The sequence below is a fragment of the Morus notabilis genome, unplaced genomic scaffold (genome assembly GCF_000414095.1).
Source record: "Morus notabilis unplaced genomic scaffold, ASM41409v2 Scaffold388, whole genome shotgun sequence".
Taxonomy (NCBI): Eukaryota; Viridiplantae; Streptophyta; class Magnoliopsida; order Rosales; family Moraceae; genus Morus; species Morus notabilis.
Window position 1 is genome coordinate 314,520 of NW_010362833.1, and position 14,517 is coordinate 329,036.

Genomic DNA, 14,517 nt, shown 5'->3' on the forward strand with positions numbered 1-14,517 from the left:
AAAAATAAAATGAGGCAAAAAAAAAAAAAAAAGTAAAGGCAACTATACAGGCTTAAAAATAAAAAAATAAAAAAAAACCATCATTGTCCTTAATGAGGAAGAAATGCTAGCAACTGATTACATCAATGGATGAGGCACACATGACGAACTTTACAAGATCAAAAGCTCGATCTCTTCAAGAATCCTATAAGAATTGGAGGCCGTGCCATTTTCATGTACGAAAATAAATAAATAATTAAATTAAGCTTGAGAAGATAGAAAGAGACAAATTAATTAAATATTGGTTGGTAACTTGTAGAAATGAATGTATTTGTGAGAGACATAATTAAAAAGTACCTTATTTGGGAATTAGGGATGATTTAGAGTCATCCGATGATTCCAATAAGCTTTTCACAACCAGATCATAGTTGATGGAAGCAAGTTGAGACAAATTCTGAGAGTACGAGGCAGAAATTACATTACATGTTGCATTAATTTGTATTCTCACGTACAACAATAATTGCAAGCAATTAAGCATTTTAAAATTGATTTAGATAGATAGATTAGATACTGAAAGTAGATGCAGTACTAGTGTTATTGCAGAATCACATGTAATTTGCAGTCCTTAATTAATTACCTTGAACGAGAAATTGCTAAACGAGTACTGCACGGCAAGGGCAGGAGAACTAAATTCAGCCAAACTGCCGCATTCATCTCCCTGATTATAGACATTAATTATAAGGTTTTAGCAACGATCAAATGAATTAGCTTTAGAGTAGTTTTACTTTTTGGGCACGCATGTTGAACCCTTTTGTTTGTCTAGAAGTTAAAATAATAATGGTTATCATATATAACAACAAAAAATTTGTGTTAACGTTAATGGTAATACTACTTACATCTTCACTTTGCACATTGCTGCATGTATACGAGCCACTGCTGCATGTGTCGGTCATATCGTCAAAATCACTGTCTCCATTAACATGGTCATCTTCTGGATTCCATATGTATCGGCTCATGAAATAACTTGTGTCACGTGCATCCGTTGACGGTATAAACATAGCCTGCACCATGCAAGTATACATTTTTTTTTTCAAGTGTTACAGATTTGTCAATATATAATCATCTAAATACTACGAAATGTCCCTTGAATTCACCTTTTGTCTCGCAAGGGTATCCCAGTTAATATCCTTGAAGAATGGATGCTTCTTCACCTGCCACCAAAAGTGTTGCAATTTATTATTGCTTACAATACTTGCGGCTTTGATATATATACATATATATATATATATATATATATGGGAGTTGTTGGTCACGAACTTACTTCTGCCGCACCCGTTGCTCCTAGTCTCTGAAATGGATTTTCAGCAAGCAATCTGAAATGTGAGTGTACTAGCAGTAAGTGATTTGATAATAGCTAGCTTTGACGTTATTGAATAATGCTTCGTTGCATGGTTTCATTAACTCTCAGACAGAAGCAGAAAATGAATGGATTTTGTGTGTGTGATAATGTATATGTGATCAAGACTCCTTTTAGCATACGGCGGGCACTAAAAGGATGTCAAGCATTTGCATCGATCAGAAAATGCATGCGCGACAAAACTTCTAATACTACTACTTACTTGTCAATTATATCATAAGCATCATTACTCATCTCCTCAGGTATTTTGGGCCAGGGTATATCTCTGTTTATTATATTGTCAAAAATTCGCTGAAATGAAAAGAATCTAGTGTTAATATAGAGCTTTAAACGAAACAATTTTACCCTTGACATTAATTGTGGGATTAAATTAAAAACAAAACAAAAAAAATTACAGTACTTATTAACCAGTGCTCCGTTTTCCCTGATGATCTACCTGTGGATGATCTGCGTTGAATGGTGGGATACCGACAAGCAACTCAAAAAGAATAACGCCAACAGACCACCAATCAGCGGTTGCACCTACAAGAACATTGTGTACGTGTATGTATAAAGAATCAAACTAGAAATGGCATCTTAATATTTTTAAACATCTTTTGCATCAAAATATTTAAACTAACCGTGTCCCATGCCAAGAAGTATCTCTGGTGCCAAATAATCTGGAGTTCCAACAACCGAATGCTTTTGGCGCTCTTCTCTCTTCGATGAATGTTGAGTCTTTTCTTCGTTGTCTCCGAGAAAACCAGTATGAGTCACCGAGGGGGATGACAAGTCATCTGTACTAGTAATTAGTCCAACCTTGGAGAGCCCAAAATCTGTTAGCTGTAACAAAACGGTTAGACATTTGTGAGAATGGACGAGCGAACTCTCCATAATATATACAATATAGAAAGGTGAAATGGAATTTTCTGATTTTTTTTTTTTTTTTTTGGGCGGGGATTATAAAATAGAAAAAAATAAATAAAACGACAGAATATTAACCTTGATGTGACCATCTTGACCTATTAGTAAGTTATCTGGCTTTAAATCTCTGTGAATGACATTTAAAGAATGCATATACTCCAAAGCAAGAACCTAGAAAAAAAAAAGGACATATAATAACCTTATGGAGAAGTAGTATTGCCACAGACTTGCACATGAGAATCTAACAAAAGACACGGAAATTAGTGTGCCTTACAACTTCTGCAATATATACACGGGCCATATCTTCATCTAAACATCCTAGATTTCTTAACAAAGAGTAAAGATCTCCTCCATTTAAGTACTCCATAACCAAATAAAGATTTTCTCTGCATGTGAATGAGTAGAAAAAGCGGACCTGTTTGTCATGAGGTTATAAAACATCAGTACAAGTATTCGGCTTAACGTTAGGTTTGAAAGGAGTTGTTAATACAATTATACTTCATGGGAATGCTTACCACAAAAGGGTTGCGAACAGAGATAAGGATGTTACGCTCTGCTAAAATGCTTTCAACTGAATTTTTACGAATCATATCAGCCTTCTTTAGCACCTACATATAAAAATAAGATAAAAACACATGATATGATGACCAGATTTCCAAGGAAACTAAATCGTAATTTCACAGATTGATATGGTAGAAATGCTTATGCATGCCTATTTTAACAGCTATATCCAATAAAATAAAGAGAAGATAAGGTGTTGTCAAATTCTTAGGAATATAGAAGTATCATATCTCTATATCAAACCATTTTCTGACATTTCACCTTTATAGCAAATAAGTCTCCAGTCGCTCTTTTTCTGGCAAGGAACACTCGTCCAAATGCACCCCTGCTTATTGGTTTTATTATCTCGAAATCTTCAATAGATGTTCGGTCGTTGGAGCACGCCTTGATAGGGCTGGTACGCAGACTGCGGATTGTATCTTCTTCTACTGAACTCTCATCATCAGCCATATTTGATGAATCTACTTTTTCATCATCTATTTGCCCACAAAGGTGTACATACTTCTCCCTGCAGTTGTAAAATCACAACCAGTAGATTGAATTGGAAACATTGTGTGATTTTATCATATGAAATTAACCATCCAACTTATATAATACACGAAAAATACAATGGCAATAATGGATAAAATAGTTTATGGTATGGAAGCTTCAACTACATGGATCTTTTGGAAGGAAAAGCACACTTGTAAGACTAGCCAAATATATAGGTATAAAGTAAATGTTATTGACTCACTGTAATAATTTCTCAATACGTCTTCCAAAAGTCTCTATGATGAGAGCGTCCATCTTCCTATCTTGGATGACATATTTTAGGTAATCCAGCCGTTCAAGCATGTATTGCAATGAGGTATAGTTACAATTGTTTATATTTGCAACAGAACGAGCAACATCAAGTAGCTTGAGTATCTGTTAGCAAATGATAAAGTTAAACAAAAGAAAACTAACAACATATGGTTTCGATTGCTTTTGTAACATTTTAAGTGGCCAAAAACTCAGTCTAGTTCTACAAACATTGATGATAATGATAATTGCCAATAACACATTACGAAAATGATAAACATTTCCAGGTGATGTAACGCGAAAGCAACATACCTGATGATGGTTCTCAAGCTCTGACATTGTTTTCCTTCCATTCAAAAGCAATTCAATTTGGCTGGTTCGTGGAGTTAACAGTGGAGATCGTGGGGTCAAGCTTCCTCCTGCTGAGGCATCAGGAACACAATCAATCATATCTTCAGAGCATTTACAAGACAAGTTGTTTTGCTTTGGTGACATTTCCTCCGTTTCTTCATGTGTACTTGAGTTTGATAATCTTGCAGCATCAAAATTCTCTTCTGGAGTATTAGTACTTTTCAGAGTGCTTTTTGGTGTGGAGGACTCAATTATCTTTTCAAGAGTTTCAGCAACCCTCTCAAGTCGTTCGTTTACCCTTAAACCTTTCAAATCACACCTGTCAGCAATGGTGCAAATTCGAGAGTGCTCCTCCACATGTGCAGTTGGTATTTCAACTTCGCAAATTCGACAAATCATCAGATGCTCATCAGTAACATATTGCAGATGATCCCCACAAAACCCCCAAGATAACCCTGCAACTTCTTGTGTATGATCAGGATGGCATGACGAAGTGTCAAGAGAACCAACATTGTAGTCGCCACAAGTTTTCATCCCATCTTTGGCATGCAAAGAATCTTCTGATTTACCCTCTGACACTAGAACAGCAAATGCTCCTTTATTATTTTTCTTGGCAGGAGACGGAAGTTTCCTCCATGAAGACATCCTATAGGCCCTTTTGGCATTTTCATGAGCTCTACCACCTTTTCCCTTACCATGGGACTTCTTCGTCTTTTTATCATTCACACCCTTCTCACTCAAAGGGCCAGAAACGTCATGTTGAATAGTTTCCAACAATTGTTCTGGATAGACCCCAAGATCACTAAGTTGGTGAAGGCCCATTATGCGATCTTTCTCATAACCACTTTCCTTTTGGAACTGCACAAGCCTTGTACACCGAGTGAGGATAAAGAGAATGCGAGTATGTGCTTGTTTAAGGATTCCCATGGGTAGTTCTTGACGTCGGTCATCCAACTTCTGAACAATGCCTTCACATTTTACCCAAAATTCATCATAGGACATCTTTGAGCATGACCGGGCAACCACTAATAAATCCTCCAAACTCTCTCTCATTTCAGGGGGAAACTCTGAACTTGTAAGGATACCAACCAAATCACCAGCAAATGCACCTAAATCAGAGTTAACTTCTTCCTTCAACTTATCGAACTTTGTCCTGATCGCCACTATAATCTCCTAAAAGTTTTTTTCGACATGATATCAAAATGAGAACCAAAATAAAAAAAAAAATTAAAAAAAAAAAGATAAAAAAACAGCATGCACCTCCATATGTCCAAGAGCGCGAGGCTTAAAAAGAGGGAAAGGTCGAACTCCTTTGGAATTAAGTTCGTGAGAGAAACTCTTGATATCCGGTGTTCGCTTCTTACGGCCACTTGTAACACGCAGTAATGCTTTGAAACGTGGTGACTGTATTTCCTTGGAAAAGTTCGAGCAATTACCCTTCATTAACACATTAAAAAAATAAAATAAAATCTTCCATAACCAGCAAACGACCTATAAATTATAATCACATTGAGACATTGGCAACTTATTTACCTCTAACCGTGCATTCTGTTGCGGTGGACTTTTTGGTGATTTTGAAGGACTCCAATGAATATTTTTCTCTACAAAATAATCTTACATTAATCAAAAACACAACTCCATCCATTTTTCCTAACAAAGCAATAATGGAAAGATACTCTGAATATAATAAATCAAACAACAAAACACAAATTTTCAATCAATAATCTTAAAAATCTATCTACCTTGTACCGTTAAGGTGAGTTTGGAAGTCTGCTCGATGGTGCACTTCGCTTTATACGAATCATTGTGAAGATTTAAAGAAGACTCATTGGCCAATGACGAGAACCTAAGTGGAGACGGAATGGATCGTGTTCGAATGTAATTGAGCCCAAAGGACGATGCCGTGACAAAGGATGAGCCATGAGATTTCTTATCCTTTTTTTCGTTGTCATGATCTTCATCATCATCAGCATCATCATCATCATCATCTTCTTCTTCTTCCTGTTCTTCTTCATCTTCTTCATCTTCTTCACTTTCCTCAGTCTCACTTCTAGCGATCCTGTGAACCAGAATGGGAGGGATTTTAAGGAGGAGCTTGGGCCGCGAGGTAGAAGATTGAGTCGGAGATGACGTCGTTTCGGGGTCTCCAGTGGTATACATCAGTTTGATTTAATGATCATAACTTCCCCAACTACCTATATAACAAGCTACAAGAAATAAAATAAATAAATAAAACATTAAAATGGGTAGAAAATGAATAGAAAAAAAGAGTACAAAATTAAGCTTTTGCACCTATATAAATAATTAAGAGGGTATTACGTTATCTGTGTGGATTTTAATTTCTGTCGTAAACGTCTCCCACAATTTGAATGTGCATGCTTCACCACTATTAGTTCATTTCATACGCGTTTAAGTTCCAAAGAAAGTTCAGCATGCATGTGACGAACGCAAAACTAATAATAACACCACCATATGTAAACCTATAAGGAGTCCGAGGAACACTCCTTGATCGATAACACTCTCTTCGACAAGAGTCTTTAGCTTTAACAGCCTACAAGTGTGATCGCCATGCCAATCATACAAAGAAAGATGCCCACTCACTTGTTTCATGATCACTATCTTTCTCACTCAACTTTCTTTTCCTCTCACAACAAGTCATCTCACTTCTTTACATTAACTCCATCAATCTGTAATGTTACGGAATTCCTATTATACCATTCCTCATCAATTCATGATTCATTATATCCTTGTGAGTTGGTATTTATTTATTTATTTTCATTTCTTCCTTTCTTTCTTACTGATAACTAGCACCTATTCATAGCTGCCTCATAAAAAATTTAAAAAAAAATGTTTTGGGTCTACGATCAAGTATTGAATTTGCTTTTAAGTGGAAAAACCAGGATTAATTTGTAGAAATCGGTACCCATCTGTGGTTTCACAGTGTACATGCCGTATTGAACATCACTCGGGTCTTTTTAATTAGCATTCGTTCATGAAAATAGGTAGGATTAGTAATATTATAAATTATCAATTCTTCTGCAAATGTTATGTGATTTAGTAGTCCTTTAACTAGACGTGTGACGTGTTGAAGAACCAAGATTATAGAACCAACGAAAATGGAAGATTAAAATGCAACATAAAACAACTCACCCTGCATACTAGCATTTATTTCTCTTCCTGAGTTTTAGCCATCTCGAAGAAATATCCAATCATATATATAGATTATGAAAACCATCAGAGCCATCAACCATTGAAACATACAATCAGAACTATAGATTACGAAACCTCAATCAAAATTCACCACAAAAAAAAAAAAAAAAAAAATTTCTAATTGAAATGAACACATTCATCCATAAATTACGTGCGTTAATATCAGAAAACTCACCTCTAAGCAGAAGAAGACGGATTCCTCCCTAATTTCATGCTTTCGGTTAAGGGATATTCGAGTTTTGATGAGAAAAAGATTTTGGTGAAAAATCAAAGAAAAAGATAGACACAGAGACAGATTGAAAATAATTAATGAGAAAAAATTTATAATAAATTAAAAAAAAAGAAGAAGAAGAAGTGGGCTAAAGACGTGGTGAAGGAGAGGAGGGCAACTTCTTTTCCGATTTATGCTCCATTTGTCACGTATTACCCATCTCATTTCACGCCAAATATTTTCTTATTCTCATTATGTTTTTTTTGTTATTTTTTATTTTTTTAACTAGATATACTATAATTGGATCATAAAGAACTATTACCCCATATTTAGGTGGACAAAAAAAAAATTTGTTTCTCATGAATAATATAAACTGGAATTGTTTTACCCTGGGATTCTCGCGTCTCGTGCCGTTCCTGCCAACATATTGCAAACATGTTACGGGGTTTTTTGCAGTTCAAAGTTAAACATAAGAGAATATCGTTTTTTTTCTAGGTTCTATCGGGTATATGGTCAAGCATTCGTTTTCTTTTTCTTTTTTTTTTAATCTTTTCTTAATTTTTTTGTATTTCGTGATTCTTTGTTTAACGTTTATAGAAATCTGTTATTGACACAGCAGAATTATTGATTTTGTTTCGGTTATCCGGATATAAATTGCAATCTTCGCATGTTATTTCCGTTGTTTTCACTCTTCGATCGAAAATTCTCCCTCTCCATGTATATGATATAGAAGTAAAGCTATTAGTATTTACATCATGCTAGCTAGCGATCTATATACTTAGATGGGAATAGAGATTAGAAAATACGGGGAAAACAGAAACAAATGTGTATACACACACACATATATATATATATATATATTTGAAAGGAAATGTGTGTATATATATGTGTCTCTTTCTCCGGTCTCATCTTAAATCTAAATTTATTATCCCTATTCTTTTATTTCGGTAGCTGTTCCTTTATTAATTATTTATTATGTTATTTAAATTTAAAAATCTAACAATATAAATAGATACAAAAAATTAAGGTCCCGTTCACTTCGCTGATTCGAGTTTAGAATTCGAGTTGAGATGTGACTTTATGTGAGAGCTTTTTACTGTAGCAAAAAAGTTAGATATGATTGTTTGTGAGAGCTTTTTACTGTAGAAAAACTCAAATTCTAAACTCGAATCAGCGAAGTGAACGAGGCCTAAAAGTACTTAATCAATTTACGAGACATCAAAATTTAATAACAAAAATAGTCACAGAAACAGAAAAAATATGACAAAGACGTTTAGTTTATATATTTAGAATCATGATTCAAAACTATTTTTATTTTACGTGTATTTTTTATAAAAAAAATATTATAAAATATTATGAATCATAATTTAAAATTATAGACGAATATAAAAAATAAATATCTTTCTCACTGTAGAGAGATGGTGATTCAGGTCCTTTGACATAATCCAATCAAGCAATCTGCTGACACTGCTCTATTCATATTTATTGTTCTAGTACTATACTGTGTCTGTTGGTGATTCTGATACGTACGTACTGATTCTCAGTACTTGTGCCCAACTCATTTTATGGTGACTCGTCAAAGAATGGTTTTGTAAGGCAATTTTTGTCTTAATTAATACTGGTTAACAAGCAACGCTACCTACTTGAGAAGATTATATATATATATATATATATGATCGATGGATAATGTTAAGATACCGTACTTCTTTCTTATAAATTTGTTTAACACATAAATTGCGGCAGCTATAGCTAGCTAGCTAGCTATAGAATATGTGCGAGCTAGCGCACGTATATAATGCCTTGGTCAACTGTCATTTTTCTCAAATTTTGAAAGAAGAGTTATATATGATCAAATGCATGCATGCCCAATATTATTAAAAGAATTAATCTTAATTCAGATATCCATGTATATATATGTGTGTGTGTGGGGTAGTTCACCAACTAATTATACAGTTGAAGTTAGTTTGCTTACTTTTTGATCGAGGGAGTAGTAATTTGTTTGCTAGAAGCAATTGACTTACGTAACTAATTAATTTTATCACAACGTGCTTGAAAGCATAAGTTGCGCAGTTTTTTTTTTTTTTTTTTTTTTGGCTACATGCATGCATGCAACTAAACTAGGAAACAAAATTGAATCATCAGTTGAATATCTTGCATTGGATAAATGAATATATCTACTGTTTAATGCTCATAATATTACAAGTACGGATGTATGCATGCGTTGATCTAAAACTTGTAACACTTAATATACGATTCAGGTACCCAGCTAGAGGAAGTTTTGTTATATTTTCATCGTCTTTCATAAGGAATTTTGTTGATCAAAGAATTATGTTAAGATCATGTATTGTGGATGTTGACGAGTGATGTTTTTTATTATTAATTTATTTATTCTGTCCTTGCGATGATATTGGGGGATGAAATATATGTTAAATTTAGATGCGTTCACTTGCCTAATCCAAGGTGTGTGTGTATATGTCTATGTATATGTGTGTGTGTCTATATATATATATATATATATATGTCTATGTATATGTGTGTGTATATATATAGGGGTGTACAAGATGGTCAATAATAATCACATGGGTGGTAGTACTCCAAACAAAAATTGCCTGAAACAGGGAAGCCCTGAAACAAGGCATCTTTATAAAACTTCACATATATATGTATATGTAAATTCATCATTATTTTTTTTTTCTATTAATGTAGCCCATTTACGTACACCCTGAAAACACTCACAGCAGCCCCTTCATAAACTCGATTTCTTGTATTGAAGTTTGAAGACATATTGGAACCTTATCGCTAATTAATACTAAATGATTTATTATTTTTCTAATATATATATATTATTCTTAAGAGACCGTACTTTGCCCTTTAATTTATATGTATGGGCAAGATGCAGGAAGTTTGCGTTCTACAATACACCGCGGTGGGCTGTCATGTCATTGACCGTAGCTGCGTAATTGTATTATTATTAGAAAAAAGAGGTAAATACTTTTTTAAAATGTATGAGATTAATTTTATTTTTTATTATTAATTAATAGCCTTTTAGTGAAATAATTATATTAGTTAAAAAAATATTAATTAAAAGTAAGGTAAAAATTAAGACCCCTACATTTTTAAGAGTAAGTTGAGAAATTCTCTCTTATGTTGTCATTCTTAATTTATTTAAAAACTGGCCAATCAATATCTTTTTCTTAATATTATTTTTGAGATTAATGATCTTATTGAAGTATTTTAAAATAACTAAATAGCTATATGTCCTATATGTAACCATTAATTTCTCCGCAGATAGGTACAATAGGACTATAAGCAATGACTATTATTATCATCATTATTAATATATAAATATATATTATATTTATTTTTATAATGTATAATATAGACACACAGACCAATCAGAGAGTACTATAGAAAGGAGTTTTATAATTTTATGTTTGCCCACGATCATTCCACTATTGTATGTATATGTATACTTCCCTAACATTATAAGTAAATAATTAGTCAAAATGCATGAACTTAAAGCATTTTAACTTCGTATATCCTTTAAGCTCTTTCTTTGCTTAATTCGCTCTGTTGCAGTAGTCTAGGTGCAACATGCCAGCGTGTTATAGATCAAATAGCTAGATCCCAAATTATCAATTCAAACTAATTATTTAATTATTATTTTTTATATAATTCAAGCTAATTATTGATAACCTAATTAATCTTTTTATTTACGCTTACAAATATAGAATCAGCACATGATAGTATGTAGTGCCATTCCTAGCGTGAATAGAAAAAAAAAAAAAAAAAAAAAAAAAAAAAAAAAAAAAAAAAAGGAAAATGAAATAAAATTTATCAGGTTGCAATGAATGGCATCTCGTTATGTGCGCCTATAATCTTGTGGGTTGAAGCTCACATGGGGTTTATGGTCTAATTTGATTGAGTTTAACACTAGAGCAAATGTCATGCGATGGGATTGCGCCACGTGGTTAATTTTTAGAGAAATATACATATATATGGGTGTTGCTTCGATATTTATCTATTAGTGGATATCATTATTTTAATTTTAAGATATTAATCCGACGGTTATAATAAATTATATAATTAACAAGAAAAAATTATAACAATTAATAAAACTGAATTCTTATCACGTTACATCATTAAAATTTTATAATTAGTGGTAACCAACTTAACCATTCAAAACTCGTCTCTTTCTATATATATATATATATATATATATATATATTAACAAGCAAGCATAAATAGACCATGACAATTGACAAAGCGAAGCAATTGGTGTGTTGAATCGCGCGATGGCCGCACTCTCCGGCCGCATGCATGGCGTAAATGCTCGTTATTGGCTAAATACTAAAGCACAAACACACGTTATTTTCTCTTTACGTGTATATTCTTGTAACTACATCCGTGTATATGAATATTATTGTTATGACAGTACTGTTCAAACATGTTTTTTTCTCTTCTTAATTTCCAAGAAAATATGCTTCCATTAGTAACAAGTTTAAGGTAGTTTCATTGTATTTTTTTTTTTCCTTTATCCTTATCTTTTTGCGTTTTGGATTGTATATGATAAAAAGTACTTTCAACCGAACATGTCGAAAGCCGAAAACCCACAACCAAACAAGAAATGATATCACACAAAATAATAATAATTATTATGAGAAAAAGAAAATGACTGAAAGAAAAGGAAGTGGGCAAAAGGCACGTGGGCATGGCGGGGGAGGTTTAATGCATGAGGAGGGCGATTTTTTCTCCGTTATATGCTCCACGTTTCCCCATCTCCTTTCACATTGATTACTCGCCCTTCTTTTCCTATATATTCCGAATTATTATCATAGCCGTCGCCTAAAATATTGGATATAATATGGTAAATATTAAATAAACTACAGGACAACTTATATGATACATCCTTCCTCTTCCCATTAACTCATTTTTTTAAAGAAAAAATTGCATTTCATTAAAATACTAATATATCATTTTTTTGGTATAATACCATCCTATCAGAGAGATAAACGTACGCCTGAGGCTCGAAATTAAGAAAGCACCTCGGCACACTAACAATGAACAGACTAAAAGCTCGACTGGAGAAAATCTCTCTCTTTAACATAAACTGTCGAGTGCTACAAGGACAAGTCGTCAAAGCACATAGAAAGGGAACATCTACACAGCGTAGAAAAAATTCTAACCGGACCAAGACCACCCTATCAACATTAAGCCGAACACTTAAATCTAACAAAAAATAACAAACTAAATGAGGGTCGAGTGGAGAAACCACCAAGCTTATTACAAACACAAAAGTTAAAAAAAGACAAAAACCTCCGACCACCGCCGGTAGAAACCTCCGGTGAAGGGCGTCCGGCCAGAGGATCATCAAGGAAGACAGCCAGTGAAGAGATCTCAGCCACCAAGTGAAAAACTCCCCTGAGAAATGAGATCGTCCATTCGGCTTCGAAGCACTTAACCGGTTCAAATTTGTCCAAACGGAGCCACCACATGGTACACCACCACCAACTAGAAGTCCACGATGAGACGAGTCGGAGGACCAAATTTCATGACCGGGAGTCAGACGACACATTCGGAGACTGTGTCAGAGCTCCAACCAACCTCTACTCTCTAAGGACCTTCTCACTCTCTCTAACTCTCTCTCTTAACCAATTGATAGTGATGATATATATCCATATTAACTCATTTCAATTAATTGTGAGGAAAAGAAGAAGAAGAAGAAGAGAAGAAGAAAAAGAGAGGAACAACTTGGGACAAGAGCACATGTGATCACAAACGCAATCATGCCCATATAGTCATGTTTGTCGAATCTTAAACACACAATGACACAAGCCCCTCAATCTCTTCATCCTGTCCCGCTAGCTAGCGATCCACCTTTGCTATTTTTTTTTTAGAGCAAAAAATTACGTCATAACATTCTACTATGCAAATGATTTAGTTCTTTTGATTAGTCTTTCCATCACGCTGGCCGCTAGCTAGAGATCAATGATAGATCATCTATGAGATATTGGAGGCAAAGATTATTATAAATTCGGGGAAAAAAATAAAAGCATGGTAGAGAGAAATTGAGTTAGTGTATTATATATAAAAAAAATACTAGATCATTCTTTTAAAAATAGTAATATTAGTATTTCTCTAGTATATATATGGACGAACAAGTAGTGGACACCCCATGCACTTACTAGGCACAAGGCTTACAGATTAATTAATAAGAGAGTTATAATTTATTGTAAAAAAACAAAGAGGGAGAGTTATGTTGTATAGAAAAATTATCTTATCAATATGTGCAATTTTCAATTGTAAGACACATTTTAATCATATTTAAACTAAAAAAAAAAATTATAACTTTGACAAAATTTATTAAAAGTAGAATGTTTTAAAACTCATATTTACAATTAATACACCTATGTATACATCATACATTTGTTTACATCATATAAATGAATTCTCTTAATTAATATATTGGGATGGGAAAGAGAACTAGAAGCTATTCTAAAGGATAAGGTCCTGAATCTTGCAATTCTCCAAATTCCCACCCTTTTCTAATTCTTGCTTGAAAACAAATATATTATTATTATTTTGGTGTCTTTTCTATTATATAATGGGAGACGAAACAGAAGTATATTGTTGCGCCCACTTTTCTCCTTTACTGCTAATTAACCACAGAAGAAAACGAGAATTCTGTGGGATCTCCAAACTCTCTACAGTACTTACAAATAGAGTAACAAAAAATTTATTGAATACATGATGACTTTTTATTTAATTCACATATACACATACAGACGCACTGTGCACTTAACTTAGCACATCTCTTTTAATTCTCATATCTTTTAGTTTTTTTCTTAACCTTATTAGACGTTATTATTACTTTGGTCGCGTCTTTGGAGAGCAATATTGATCTTTTTTTCCATAACCTTTTTTTTTTTTGTTTTTTAAATATGAACCAATAAAAAGGTGTAGATACAAAATACCAAAAATCATATGTAGCGTAAAGAGAAAAATCTGGTGAAGAATTGAAATTGGTTATTGGAACAAAGTATATGCATATATAAATATACACAGATAATGATATGAAAGAGAAGAGAGTAGATGTAGGAGGGAA

At 33.4% G+C, this 14,517-nt stretch overlaps 1 protein-coding gene across 1 annotated transcript; it reads right to left on the reverse strand.

Moving 5' to 3' along the window:
• Window positions 1-337: 337 nt before the first annotated feature.
• Window positions 338-6,601, reverse strand: LOC21403258 (probable serine/threonine protein kinase IRE). The gene is made up of 18 exons (XM_010103040.2): window positions 6,461-6,601; window positions 5,734-5,926; window positions 5,525-5,592; window positions 5,252-5,428; window positions 3,953-5,164; window positions 3,594-3,766; window positions 3,122-3,368; window positions 2,815-2,907; window positions 2,574-2,714; window positions 2,378-2,470; window positions 2,017-2,218; window positions 1,833-1,918; window positions 1,599-1,687; window positions 1,301-1,352; window positions 1,134-1,190; window positions 876-1,040; window positions 617-697; window positions 338-433 (listed from the first exon to the last, which is right to left on the reverse strand). Exons 1-18 carry the CDS (start codon window positions 6,599-6,601, stop codon window positions 338-340), a joined length of 3,366 nt encoding a protein of 1,121 aa, XP_010101342.2.
• Between the last annotated feature and the right edge of the window lie 7,916 nt (window positions 6,602-14,517).

Bases quoted from the DNA above. Each gene is read 5' to 3' on its own strand.
- LOC21403258 (XM_010103040.2), bottom strand. From the start codon at position 6,601: ATGAAACAAGTGAGTGGGCATCTTTCTTTGTATGATTGGCATGGCGAT. The intron at 3,369-3,593 runs GTGAGTCAATAA...TTACAACTGCAG, and splicing joins CGTATTGAGAAATTATTACA to GGAGAAGTATGTACACCTTT. The intron at 1,688-1,832 runs GTAGATCATCAG...TTTTCATTTCAG, and splicing joins TCAACGCAGATCATCCACAG to CGAATTTTTGACAATATAAT.